Below are 14,348 nucleotides of genomic sequence, written 5' to 3' on the forward strand. Positions count from 1 at the left end.
TCAGTAAAGACTTTTAATTAATAATCAATAGGTAAACATTTAACATACATCAACCTCGAGTTAAAACAAAAACTTCCGTTCATTTCTTATGACGAAAATGCTAAAACTTAAAAGGCTTGTGTATAGAATGTTGATTTGGAACAGAAAATTGTTTCAATACAGATTTATTTCAACGAGTATGGCTGCTCGTTTATGACTGCGAGCTTATATTTTTGTGTAGTTAAGATAATATATTAATAGGCAAACTTAATGTTTGTGTAAAGGATATGTTAGGCTTTCTAGTTTGGTTATAATTATGTACATAAAATAATCGCACATCTTGTACTGTACTCACCTATCTTCTTTTTAATGCTGTTTATGGTTTTGATCATTGGTTAAAAAGATGTCATATATACAAGATGATAGGTTATAAGTGTAGAAGCTTTAAAAGATTTAATATGTATTTGACAACAAAAAAAATTCTTAAGCTTTATACCTATTTCCAATCATCCTTTAGTGTTATCAATAATATGTTAGATTAATTCAATTTTTCTTTTGGAATACTACTAGCAAATAACTGTTGGCGGTACAAAATGTGCAGGGCATACAAATAGTATATATAAAAAATTCGTAAATTTATTTTAATGTAAAAAAGGAATTTTAGTTCTCTTTTGTTATTTTAAATTGCAATCATTATATAGTACTTTATATTGTAAAGCGGAACGTGATTAAAAAATTTCATGACACATGAATAACTCCACGTTAATTTTATAATTAGTTATAGGAAAAAGAATCTTAAATTTATTATTTGTTGCGCCTATTTTTGCGTGTATAAAAAATCATGATTTGACTTTGAAAATTGTCTAAAATGTTCATGGTTCCAAAACTTATAAGTTATAAATCTGTGAGTTCTATTGTGAGTAAAAACGTGGCCGAGCGGCAACCCAGTTTAGTTATCGCATTCCGCTGTCAACGAAACAGGAGCGCAGAGTGGGCCCGACCGAGATCGCCGTGCGCCGGCGGCGTGCGGCGGGCCCTCGCCTGAATTTATACACTCTTGCGAAATAACCTCGCCCAACTTATTCAAACAATCAATTTTAATGGCGACCGACTACGCTTACTACTAATTCGGCGATAAAAGCTGCGAATTGCACCGCCGAAAAGATTACTGCACCATTTTTTACAATTACTTAATAATTTTATATTAACATATGAAACAACTTTTCAGCTATGTATCTGCAACTATAAGGCTTACGACTTTAATTTTGGTATTAATAATCCTTTCGCCGAATAGAAGTCATAAGAACGGATTTTACGACATGACACCGGGTTCAGGTGGCGTTCACGAAAAAAAAATGCATAATTTCAAACTATAGTTCTTATAGGTATAAAACTTGGATGAATATTATTTTCTTATTACTGATTCGGCCACAAAAGCAAAGCTAATTGCACCGCCGAAAATGTGTAAGTGCATAATTTGATTAGTATTAACTTTACACTTTTTACATCAATATTTGCAAATACTTAATGTTATATTTATGTACGAGATTTCCCTCCTATATACTGACTCATCACGACATCTCTGGAACCTTTAGGTTTAGAGACATGAAAGTTGGGAGGAATATTCTTTTCGCCGAGTAAAGGTCTGCTAAGAACGGATATTACGAAATTCTACCCGCAAGGGAGGGTTGACGAGTCGTTCAATAAATAAATGCCTACTTTTAAATAGATATTATAGGTATAAAACTAGTAGATAATATTATTTCTGGCATTTTAAAAGTTACAAAGAATGGATTTTATGAAAATACACCAACGAAAGGCAGTGCGGGGCACATAATAAAGCGTACTAGACATCTAGTAGTTTTAGAATAAAATGATATGGCAAGACGAACAATAGAAATGAGATAAAAATTCTTACAAAAGCGATAATTCTATAATTTCCTGTCATACAATGCGTACAAAATCGGCCTTACGAAATTTAGAAAAATAACTGGATTTTTTGTCTACTTGGTTTTGAATGACACGTTATAAATAATGGTACCAAAAACAATCATTAAATGCACAATTCTATTTTATAAATTTAGATATTTTTTTATAAATCATCAACTATAGAGACTATATTAATTATGGTACAATTTTCTGTTATCATCGCATTTGCGTTCTTTCAACTCAAGACATAAGGTGGTATATCCTTTTAACGCTAATTCAAAGGTAATTTCGTTAACCCGTTCCAGTTAACGAAATTACTATGTCTAAATCGCAAGTATAATATAACTCTCACATTATAACTTGAAGGCGGATACAGACGCCTTCTGTAAAGATGTCTATCATTAGTAATTTGTTTTTGTGTGTTTTTAAATTTGTTTGTAACAAGATTTATAAAACTAAATTATTTCAATAAAAATCCTTTCTTCATTTTTTCCCGCCTACACACGAAAAAAACAAACTATTTTTAGAAACTGCTGAAGAGACTGATCGTACATAATATGTACACAGTGTATAAATCAAGTGGGGTGGACTGACTGCTTCGAATCGAGGAGCACCCGGTGACTTTCGTACAACCTCCGTTTTGGAAGGACATTGCCCCCGTCGAGCACATCCTCGCAAAACCTTGATGAAATTAACTTTAACATTATTCCAACATGCATTATTTAAAAAAATATATATATTTATTTATAAGCATATAATGTTCAATTATACAGTCCAAAGGATTTGGCGTAATTGTAGCAGTCAAAATAATAAAAAATGTAAAGTGACTATGTTAGACATTACTTTAAAATTAATTTAAAATAATTGTAATATTATGTGAAATAACAAGATATATGAACAACATAGAATTCAAATCTTACAGTAACAAAGAAATAAAAGAAAAAATTGGGTTCTAAGGATGCATTCCGGCTTCGGCATTTGTTACCTGGCCAGAGACGGGAATGCAAACGAGTCCTTGATCAAATATAATACAACAATTTACATCATATTATAAGTATAACCACCGACAGTATTCATAGAACTAGTTTTAGCAAAATATCACGTTCATAGGTATATAGATACAGTGGGAGTATTGTAAAGATTCTTAATAGTCTGTGAATAAAGATTAAATAAATGTAGGTTCAATTCTAGATGGGACATTAACTAGATTATTTGAAAATACGACGGCATTAACGTCGACAGAAAATCCATAAAATGTAAACGAACACAGTGAAACCAACATTTGGGGTGCGCTTTTTAGGGTAGCGTTAACGGAGGAGGGTGTGAAAAAATAAAGAGGAAACAAGGTATCGCATGCACAAGTATATAAGCCACGGGAAATAATACCAATGATATACTAATAATAAGTAAACGTTACTTATTTTACTTTGTCTTGGTGATTAAGTTAATGTTGAATTAATGTCTGCAAGTGACTCGATTTCTAAGCCGCTTCCCCTACTTATCGTTCGACGCACAGCTTACACAACAAAGAAAGTTATCTACGCATGCGGGGCACATTAACTTTCGCTGTTTGTAACATTGGATGCTATGATTTTGGTTTTAACACACTATCAGGAAGACGGATTTACGCTACACCGAGGTGCGTTGAGGTTACCTCGGATGTATGCGGAACGTAACGCTCGTTGACATTCATAGACACTGAATTATGTGTCTTAATTATAAATCTTATTAATACTATATCAAATAACGACGCTAATGACGGAAAGTCCTTCGACGATCATAGCAAAATAAACTAGTTCCGCGTTGACTTCAACAATCAAAATAGCTCACCTAGCTAAGGCCATTATGTGGCTGTATAATCCAATTTTCGAAATCAGTTGCACTACTCCGTGTACACAATTCACCACGCGTGTATCGTTGAGCGTAAGAGTTCACAATGTACGGAATGGGATCACGTTTGACAGTTTCACTTCACCGCATGGTTGGTTATTTGCTTGAGGTGGCGTAACAGACGTCCGATCCAGTCAACGTGTGACGGGCGACTGAAGCGAGTGGCGCGCTGTTGTTTCGAGTGGCGCTGGCCGCGGGGCCGGCGAGGGCGGAGCGCCCGGCCGGTTGCGGAGCACCCGCAGGACAGCTGTGCGGACCCTTTCTCTACTCGGCACCGTCTCTATTGTACTGGTGAAAGCTTAAGCCCGTTTGCATGCTGTTCATAATGCTCAGCTAAGCGGAGTTTTGAATTAGTATTTTACTGGACTCTTTTTAAAAAGTTACAATACGTTATACTTTTACAGATTCTCTAAAGTAGTACGTAAAATACGGCGATACAAAAATCGGTAAACAATTAACAGTAACAGCAATAATATCTATTAATTTTTATTGTTGAAAATGTTAAGAAGGTTTGTATGAATATTATAAATGCTATAAAACATACATAACAATTTATTTCTGTCCATGCGTACACTTATAATCTATATGTATTGGTAGTAAATGAGTAGGCATATCTATAAATATAGTAAATATATATACCCACGATGTATATATTTCTGGTAACATGCAAGTGAGCCACCAGGCGGAGAAAGTTATCAAGGAAGATAGCCTATGTACAGTAGAGTCATAAACACAGAATTTTATTTTATATTTCAACGTGTATTCAATGTTTTTCATGTGAATAGATATCTAAAAATTTTTTTCGAATAAACCGAGAAGTACCGAAAAGAATTCTTTTTCGTTTAGTGTATCAATCTTATTTTAACTTACGATAATTTATTTCATACAAGCTATTCGTTTCAACAACAACATTATTTTCAGGATTCACAAATTCTAAGATCAAATCAGTTGTAAAATAATACAGTGAAAACTAAGTTAACTTAATATTTAGTTTTGTTTTTACTAGCCTTCTTATGCGGAATAAACTTTCTCGCTATGCATTTGAAATCACGGCTTCACATAGATAAATAAATATTGTTTATCATCTTCTTGGTCAAAGATGTGTCGAAATGGACAAGAAGTTTCTTTATGTAAAAAATCGATTCTACTACGGGCACCCACAATGTATAAAAACAATCTTAATAAGTAAATAGCATGAAGTAAATATATAGTCTCTCGTTGTCTCTAGTAACCTCATGGTGATGGAGGTTTTCGTGTTTTATACTACATACAGGTCATTTTATGTCATACAGAGGCTGGCAGAAAATAATAGGCCACCGTTAATAGAGAGTAGTTCAATAATCCACTCTCAACTCTCGCAATCTTCACAGACTGAGAAAGCTCCTATCACACGGTGAAAACCCAACAGGCGACGTCGTAGCTGTCAAGCGTATTTTAAAGTACCTGCAGCTTTCAAAAACGCTTGGCCAAAACGAAAACTACACGTTTGTGAAAGTGTTGTGCACGATCAGAAATCGTACGCTTTTAAAGGACACCAGAAAACTAAAGACAATATCCGGCGTCAAAAGTACCAATGATATTTAAGCCTGTAAAAAGCGTAACGTTGCAGCGAAAGTGCATTGTGGCTATTGTGATCGCGCAGCATACAGAAAATTTTCAGCAAGGAGAGAGCCAAGAAAGCGCCAAAAAGCGGGAGAAGATGTGGTAAAAATTTGAAAGCCGCTCGCTATACAATGGCGTGTTGTCGAAATTGGAAAGTTGAGTGGTGCGCGTCAATTGCATAACGCGCTCTTACGAGCGGCGGTGTGACGCTGACGAAAGGTGGGAGTGACGTCATCGTCACGAAAGTGCATCGCCCGGCCCCCTCCAGGGCTGCACGTGCGCTGCAACTGCGCTTCCTGTATGTGGGACTTTCTATTGGGAAACTGCCACAACGAGCCCTCTCTCCTAGCTATTGGGAAATTTGACTCTCATGCAGCGAGCAGCGAACACCGAGCGAAATGCATCTGATTGAGCAATGCTACAATCCACTTTGCCGCGCTTACACAACCAACAGACCACCATTTCTTTTGATTACATCTCACGATTTGGACGCCTGTCAACCGATTACTTTTGAATTTAATTTTACTTACACTTTTGAAACGGGACTTCCGCAAGATAACTGTAACAAAAAATACATATAGGAAAAAATGGAAAAATCTTAGTATTAATGAAAATAGAAAATTATTACAAATTTAACGAAAAACGATATATAAATAATAGCGCATATAAAGGGAAAAGTGTCTTCGAAGAAATATGCTTTCAAGAAATTTTTATTCTCTTACTATGACCAATATCAGTTATTTGCATTGACCGCTTTATAACAATGGTATTACTGTACAAATGTCACGCTGATTGACCAATAAGTAAGAGTTTAAAAAATTGAGGTCTTCACTATGCGGGACGCTCCTCGAAGGAGTTCATGGTTGAATGGAACATGTTCAGTATTGAACTGATCTTCGGTATTTTAATATGTAACCTCGGCGGAGACAATAAGGTTTATTATCCAATAAAACATTAAAAGTAGTTCCTAATTGTCAGATTGAGAACGCCCGCGGCTGGCTTAATCAATTTTATCTCTAACAATATACACAGTAAAGGCGCTTCTTGATTACTGCGCAGCGACATTCACGAAGTAGGTTGACATAACTCACACCTAGATACACATGAATATTACGAAGATTCATTAACTATTCGGGCTCGAGATTTTGTGCAATCAATAAATTACTTCATAAAAGTACCAAGAAAAAACCACTACAAATTATTAATTGCTACAAAATATGAAAATCGCAGTTTTTTAAGATCATCTCATATAATTATTAAATAAATAACATTTGTTCGCCGTCTAACAGCATTTTTTACTTGAAAATTCAATACAGTGCATGGGAGACCATACAAGACAAATAAAACTTGCCCTTATACGTCCACGACTAGAATCGTGAATCCTGATGACGTGAATGCAGCACTCTGAATATGAACCATACGATAATACTTTTTTCCAGATTTATATACAGGGCGATTGGCCATAAGTGTATAAAGTTTTCAAGGACTGAATGCATGAAAGAATCTCATCATTGAAGCTTTCACAACTAATTCCAAATACCTAGTGATCGCTTAAATAAGTTACAATTTATATTTATATTTTCTATTGGAAGGCGACAGGCCCATAACTTCTAGCAATACAATTCAATACAACTTAATTTTAATCCTTTTTGTTACTATATTATCATTACCTTATTTATTACTTCAGAAACCGTTGATTATAGGGTGTACCATACATTGATAGCAAATGAGCTAAACATTTGCTCTTTTAAAACTTTTACACCAATAATCATCATGTTTATCATGAAAAACTTTTTTGGTCGAAAACAAACTTAACATAATTTTAATCTTCTGTCACTGGCGCATATCCACCTAGTTTATCTAATACGAATACTCTATCTAATCTAATTCAGGCCATTAATCATCAGGTCAAAAATCGGTGTGTTGAAATGTTTAAAATGTGAAAGAACTAGGTGTAAATCAGTTATTTCATAAGGTGAATTTTTTACGCGTTACGAAAAAAAAATTACATTTGAAAATTTCAGAAATGCGTTGCATTTCCTAAGCAAACATAGAAGAAAACATACATTAATATAAACTTGAGAACTTACAAAGTTCTTCGAAACAAATTTTATAGCAAGGCAAAATACCTGGCTTAATTCAATTTTTGTATTCCTGTAAAATTCTATTTACCATAATTTGATTTGCATGAGAAATGTTTATTTTTTATTTTGTATTTTAATTACTTCAAGTTATTCTATTAGGCTATTTATTTTAGCCTCTATAAAATTCTCTCAAGGTCATAATCAAAATGCTATGACTTTATAAGGCAAGTCTACTAGCCCAGCGGTAGAAGACAGAGACTTGCGATCGCAAGTCGCGGGTTCCTTTCCCTGGATACAATCTTGCATAATTCACTCTTTGTGTATTAATTACATAGGATTGTCACTGCCCATAAACAAGCTACCAGAGGGTGGGCAGCAGCGTCCTCGCCGAAAGGGAAGACCTATGGAGGGTAAAGATCTAAGATTTATCAGGTAAACTAAATATACGTGAAACAGTCAACAATACCACAAATTGGTAAATGTAGTTCACTTTTTATATCCCTTTTTTAAACAACGATATATAACCATACGTATACAATTATTTTTAAAGAATATTACACCCATCCATCAATTTCTTCGGAATTTTTAAACAATATGTTATTTATGAAAAACAGAGGACCATGTTATATTAATACCATCATCATCACGTCGACCGATGGTGGACGGCCCCGGGCAGAGAGAGATAGGCTTCTTAAAAGATGGCTATGACCGGCCCTGCGATGCACTAGCGACTTCTCGCGGCTAACAAATATTATGCATAATATTATATACGTTTAATTCACCTATTGTTGTAACGCTATATATTACTAAGTACACTTTCTATTAAAAGCATAAAATCATTAAAGGTAAAAGCAACCAAAGTTATCATTGTATCTATTTGCCTGTCTAAATGAAGTTTTGTTCGAAGTTGTTCGTTATTTTAAAAAAAAGTCTGTGACATTTTACTGATAACTAAAGAACTGACAATTTCCACGTGTAACAAATTGCAGCTCTGCCGCGAAAGTTACTCACGACGCTAAGTAAATTACAACATGCTCCAATATTCCAAAGCGAATTTCCTAGGTAATAAATAGAATCAGAAAATCAAGTAGTTCGTGTACTTTCTAGTGGAACTGCGAGCAAAAGTTACGATATCTTGAATGATATAATAACCGCGGCTCATGCCTACGTAGCACTGTACAGCTGTAATAGAAAGTCATGAAAAACACACGTGCGATAAACGTATCGTAAATTTCATGAATTATTTTTAATTTGAAAAGAATAAGCAGTTGATATATGGAGAATAATTAACATTGCTTAATTCTGTATTCTGGTTTTTATTCAGCACTTTTATTACGGAGTTTATTGAAAGTTTATCGTTCGAAAAAGCTTCCTTTTATTATATTAGTTTATTATAGTTAGCTTACTATCTTCTATTTATAATAGTCTTCTTAATAAAACTAATATTTACAGTGCACGAAATAAGACAATTTATAATTTTATATTACAGTAGAGTGATGATTCTACTATATAAATATATATATTATCATTAAAGGTACAGTTTGGATCTTTAAGGTTATTAGTGCTAATGTCTGATACAGAGATATATTATCATAAAAAATTCTATTTATATTTGATACATAAATTGTATAATTTAATACATATTAAATTATCTCTCCATATAATTATTACACACATATAAACGTATAATTTCATCATTTCAGGACTTACACTGCTGGACATTGGCCTCACCTATTGATTTGCGTTTTTCTTTCGTTTTTCTTTAACGGCAGTCGGCTACTTTCGTCTACAGATCTTCTCATTTCTGATTGGATCTCGTAGAAAAATTCCTAGCATAACCTACTCCCCTATAATTTACAAATACACTATTTCAAATATAAATAATAATAGTAGAAGTAGTCATATAAATAATAATATAATAAATGTACATTTATGGCAAAGCGGCTCACTAAAAGTTACGAGAGGTGATACTACCTTTTCAGAATATTCCAAAATTAAACTAAGTGTCAACTAATAAATGATTTATTGTTTTTCAAAATAGTCTCCTTGATAATCTTTGCGTTCTGTAACATCATAATGAGAAAGAGTTTGTCCATAGAAACCACCCGTCGTTGGGGATGTTTTTAAAACGTTTTCAAGCAAAGCTACTGCTTTTTCGGCATTTTTTTTTAAATTAATGAAAGATGCATGAATTGTACGGATTATGACCTAACAATTTCTCACCTACCCCTCACTACTGATACACTTCGATATTATTACTTTCCTGTTTTTGAAAAGTAGCTCACTAATATCCTGCCCGAAGGAAGAACATGGTGATCATCTTTTTTATCATTGTAGACAATTCTTCTAAAAGAAGCACTCTATATGAATATTGTCCTTTAGTTTAACAATCGTTCCAAATATCCACACCATCTTATTTCAATATTTCATTGCACCAATCAATGCGACGGCCTTTTTAAGTTTCGGATAAATTATGATATATTCATTTAACACAAAGCTTCCAAACTTCTGAATGATCAGCAAAATATTTTGAATTTGAATCAAAGCAATGCCCGAGTTTGCTATCGGGTGGGTAACTCTCTTGCCAGGCTCTACCAAGTGCAGCACAACTTCGATGTTAGCTTCAATAATCTTCAATAGTGTTGACGGACGTCGTTCACGTGGATCATCACTGAAGTAAGTATGACTACTTTTCAACTCGTTAAATTAGTTGTAACTAGTCGCACTAGATGGAGCTTTGTTACCGTAAGCTAACTAAAGTCTATTGTTACTTCGTTACTTACTGAGACAAATAATAAATATAAAAATATAGACAGAAAATTGTTAAAAAAATTACACTTTATAACGACAATTTTCACTTGTTAAATCCTCTAAAATTGCGAAGCTAAAAAGTGATATTTTTAAACTGTCGCTAATTTTTGAAAATAAATGACAATGACCAGTAGAGTTCTATTTTCGAATTTTTAAGTTATTTTTTATATAATTTTTTAACTAGTTATGATGGCAACTACACAATGTTACCAACATACGGATAAAGGAAACCATTAGATTAACTAAAACAAACCTTAAATTACAAAAAAATTAACAGATAAGAATTTATAGTAAATGAGAAAAAACATATACCTCAGTGTTTCAGCATCCTATTTCTAGAATCGCAAAATACATACAGTAAATGATAATAATGAAAATCAAATAGATTAATTGTATAACGAACATTGAAACTTTTACCAAATAAAGGTTGGAAATCAGTGTTTCATTCTCTAATAAAGTACCGCAGTTAAATCGCAAGAGATCTCGCTGAGAAATACGTTCACCGTCCTAGATGCGCGGTACTTTCGTTTTGAAATCGGCTCGCACAATTGGCCGTATCGAGACAGAGGCAAACAAGACGGTGAGCGGCCGAATGGTGGCGGAACGCATTCCAGCGTTTCTAATGTATCGATTTTTTTAAACGATAAACATTTAAATACTGTAGGACAAACATGATATAAGTACTAAATTTCGAACGACAAGATATTACTGAACTTAAAAGTAGAGAGTGTGAAGCATTTGAGAAGACCAGTGTACAACAGTGGACAAAAGAATGCAGATGATGACAGTGTCATAATAAAAGAAATTGTGGATATTCAGGAAGTTTTGCACGTTACTGTGGTTTCCCTTGAACATATTATAAGAATATTTGTTTTAGTAAAATAAGATAAAAAATAATATTACAAACTCCAATAACAAAAATATTTTTTTCAAATAGTAATAAACTGTTACGACAAACAATTAATGAAAGTCTAAGAAAACATGAATTCCTGTCTACAGACAGCTACTTTCGTTTACATAATAACTTTCAAAACGATCGCTAGATATATAGTAATCTGTAGATTTTCCTCTGATAAATAGCATCTAACCTGTTTGATTTATACGAAGTGATATGTGTAATGTTTAAACATAATTATTCATGGCAATATTTCCTATTTAAAATCAATGTTTACGATTTATTACACGTCAAACTAGGAGCCGTCATTTCCAAAATGTACCGACGTACAAAAATAATAATTGTGTGTATATAATTATATTGTCAACTGATGATTCATATATATGAAATATAGCAATATTAACCAGTACATAGATTTATTGTTCACTGGTATGGAAAATAGCAGATTAAGTAATTGTATCTCCCGAAGACTATACTACTATAGATATAAAATAATTTACTCTTGATATGTTAAGTATTAAGTTCTTTCAGTTTTTAAAAAAAAATTCTGTGAAAACATTTTCGTATCAGACTTAATTTTAGTTCTTTCTCTTAAAATTAAGGCCACATTTAAACATGTTAATATGGAAATGATTGCACTTTTATACTATTTACATAAAGCACTGATACAGGTTCGTAAAATTCTATGTCATTTATGAAGCCAGCGTGCGCCAGATTTCATAAGCGATCTCTCCACACCCTGATCTAGGTTAGGTGGTCGGCATCGGCGGTAGCAGCGTATCGAGCGCGTCCGATGTTAACCTACATACACACATACAACAGTTGGGGTCGAGGGGACCCGCGGCCGTAAAATTCGTGACCCAATGCGGGAGGTGGGGGACAATCCGACTCCACTCCGACCTACCGCGATACGCGTTGCTAAACAAGTTAGATATGACAGCCTGAAATAGCCTAGCTATATCCAAAAGTATAATGACGGTAGGCCGAGTGGCTCTGCGTAACCGTGTCGGATACGTCCGGAAACATTTTAAAATGTTCTCGTTATAATACCTTTTTGACGAGACCGATCTCTTAATGCAAAGATAGCCTGGGCATTGTAATGGAAAGAAAATAGGCGAAATAAGAAGGAATAGGATAAACAATAAAGGTTCAAATTTAAATGAATTATGCAATATGAATTAAGGTAATTATTATTTAAACCCGTGTCATAGCGACAAGTTTTTGGATGAAACTTTGAACAATAAGGATTAAAGACAAAATATTTGATGAAGAATATAATTATAACAAAAATGTTTATAGATATATGTAATGAAACAAATGTATATAGACATAACATTAACAACTTTAAATCACATATATAATAATCCTCAAACACGTGTAAACTATATATCTATGCAGCAAGGCCCGATTAAATCTTGTACAAATGTTATTCTTATACACTTCAATAAGTACGTTAGAAAAAAGAAATGTACAAATATTTGATTCTTCTTCTTCTCAGCCCATGGACGCCCGCCATTATTTTTATTAGTTACATTGTAAAATAGTTAACAGTAACAGGTTAAAGAATGTTTCAGAGTATATTTCGAACCCACACAACGGTAGTTAACATTTGGTTTGTTTAAGGTTTTCTTTGTACTGGACATTAATTGCCACCTAAGTGACTTCGAGGTAGCAGGGTGCAAAACGCCTGGCCCAAGGCCTATTTTAAAGTAGCGAATCTCGTGGGCTTCCGGAGGAGCTTCGGCTTGGGCCGCTACGTACTGTTATTTCACCGGATTGGTTATGGTGTAAAAGCTTTAAAGGGGTGAATGGACTTGGCTAATTTGTCTGGAAAATGCTTTTACCTAACACCTATATAAACTGATCACTCTTTTAAAAACGTTTTATTATTTTTTTCTATTGCATTCGACACGCCAATAACTAATACGCCAATAATAAATAATTTTAATCCATGGTAGAATTTTAAAATCGCATTTTCTTACTACATTATTTCGGATACCATTGGTTTGAGAGCTGATACTAATTACCTGTAAATTCACCCCTTTAAAGCTTTTACATTTGTAACCAATCATCTTGTATATAATCCGAGATTCATCAACTTTTAAATACTTTCTAAAATTTACTTGTAAGTTAAATAATCAAGAAAATGAAAATAAAGGTCTCCCTAATTATTCAAGCAAGAGGTATGTTTAACTATGTCGTTGTATTAAACTCAACGTAAATCATAAGATTAATCGAAATGAAGAGTGTTAACCAAGGGATCCAACATCGACCCTAGTGCAATGGCGGGATGATGCAAGGTCGACGTCCGAGCGGCCTCTGTCCACACAGCGACAGGGTTGCAACAACGCATCATAAATATATAAAAACTTTACTCGAACAATAAACCTATTTACTATTAATGATCAAAAAAAATTTTTCCCGAAAATAATGATATTATAAAATTTGCAAGAATTTCATAGATCTGTAATGAAATTATATAACAATATTGAGCATGTAACCTATAAAATATTTTCAAAGAGTTTTCTCGGAAAATTTTCGTATTTAGTGGATTTTTGCATAACAGTTTGTAAATTATGAGAGAGTGAAGTCAATGTAATGAAAGAACAATTTATTATTAAATAATCAACATACAAACTACTTTCAAATAAAATTAAATTTCATTTTTTTTCTATATTTTTTTTTAAATATCAACCCTACACATCACCAATCGATTATGCACTACTTTGTACGACAATACCGGCCATTATTGAAACAATAAACTAGCATCGGCTTTCATATGTAGTTTTACAATTAAGGAATGAAACTGATTTGTTTATCTCATGCATTATTTTAAGAAATGAGAAAGTTCTCTGTTTTAGTTTGAACTGAAAAAAAAAGCTGCCAATTAAGATATGATATTTTCAAATTAATTCAGATTCGGTGCATTATTATAATCTTTCCTATTAGTGTTTTCTTACGTTTATATTTTAACCAATCAATTACATAGAATAATGCTTTTAATATTTATTTTTTGTAAAAATGGATAAATCAACATAGTCATAAAATTCCAGTCAATATTAAAACATATCAAAAATAAGAACTTAATTGTCCTGTGGTAATTAACAATAAATCGTCGACATTCCTTGTTATCTGCTTTATAAAACATTTCAATTTGG

The 14,348-nt window shown here is 33.2% G+C and overlaps 1 protein-coding gene across 5 annotated transcripts in view; it reads right to left on the minus strand.

Moving 5' to 3' along the window:
• Window positions 1-14,348, minus strand: part of rdx (BTB/POZ and MATH domain-containing protein rdx) — a 47,159-nt gene that overhangs the window by 24,356 nt on the left and 8,455 nt on the right. For 2 of the 5 annotated variants that reach the window (XM_068774850.1, XM_068774849.1), the window contains exon 1: window positions 3,739-3,939. The exons of 2 other annotated variants lie outside the window; for them this stretch is intronic. In XM_068774850.1, the coding sequence (XP_068630951.1) occupies window positions 3,739-3,752 (14 nt within the window). In that variant the 5' untranslated portion in view covers window positions 3,753-3,939. Of the gene's footprint in view, window positions 1-3,738; window positions 3,940-5,930; window positions 5,960-14,348 lie in introns of those variants that run through there. One more of the 5 variants, XM_068774851.1, reaches the window with a different exon arrangement.

This window comes from Battus philenor, unplaced genomic scaffold, assembly GCF_028537555.1.
Source record: "Battus philenor isolate CCGP_79_NKW_IND1 unplaced genomic scaffold, ilBatPhil1.0.hap1 SCAF_8, whole genome shotgun sequence".
Classification (NCBI taxonomy): Eukaryota; Metazoa; Arthropoda; class Insecta; order Lepidoptera; family Papilionidae; genus Battus; species Battus philenor.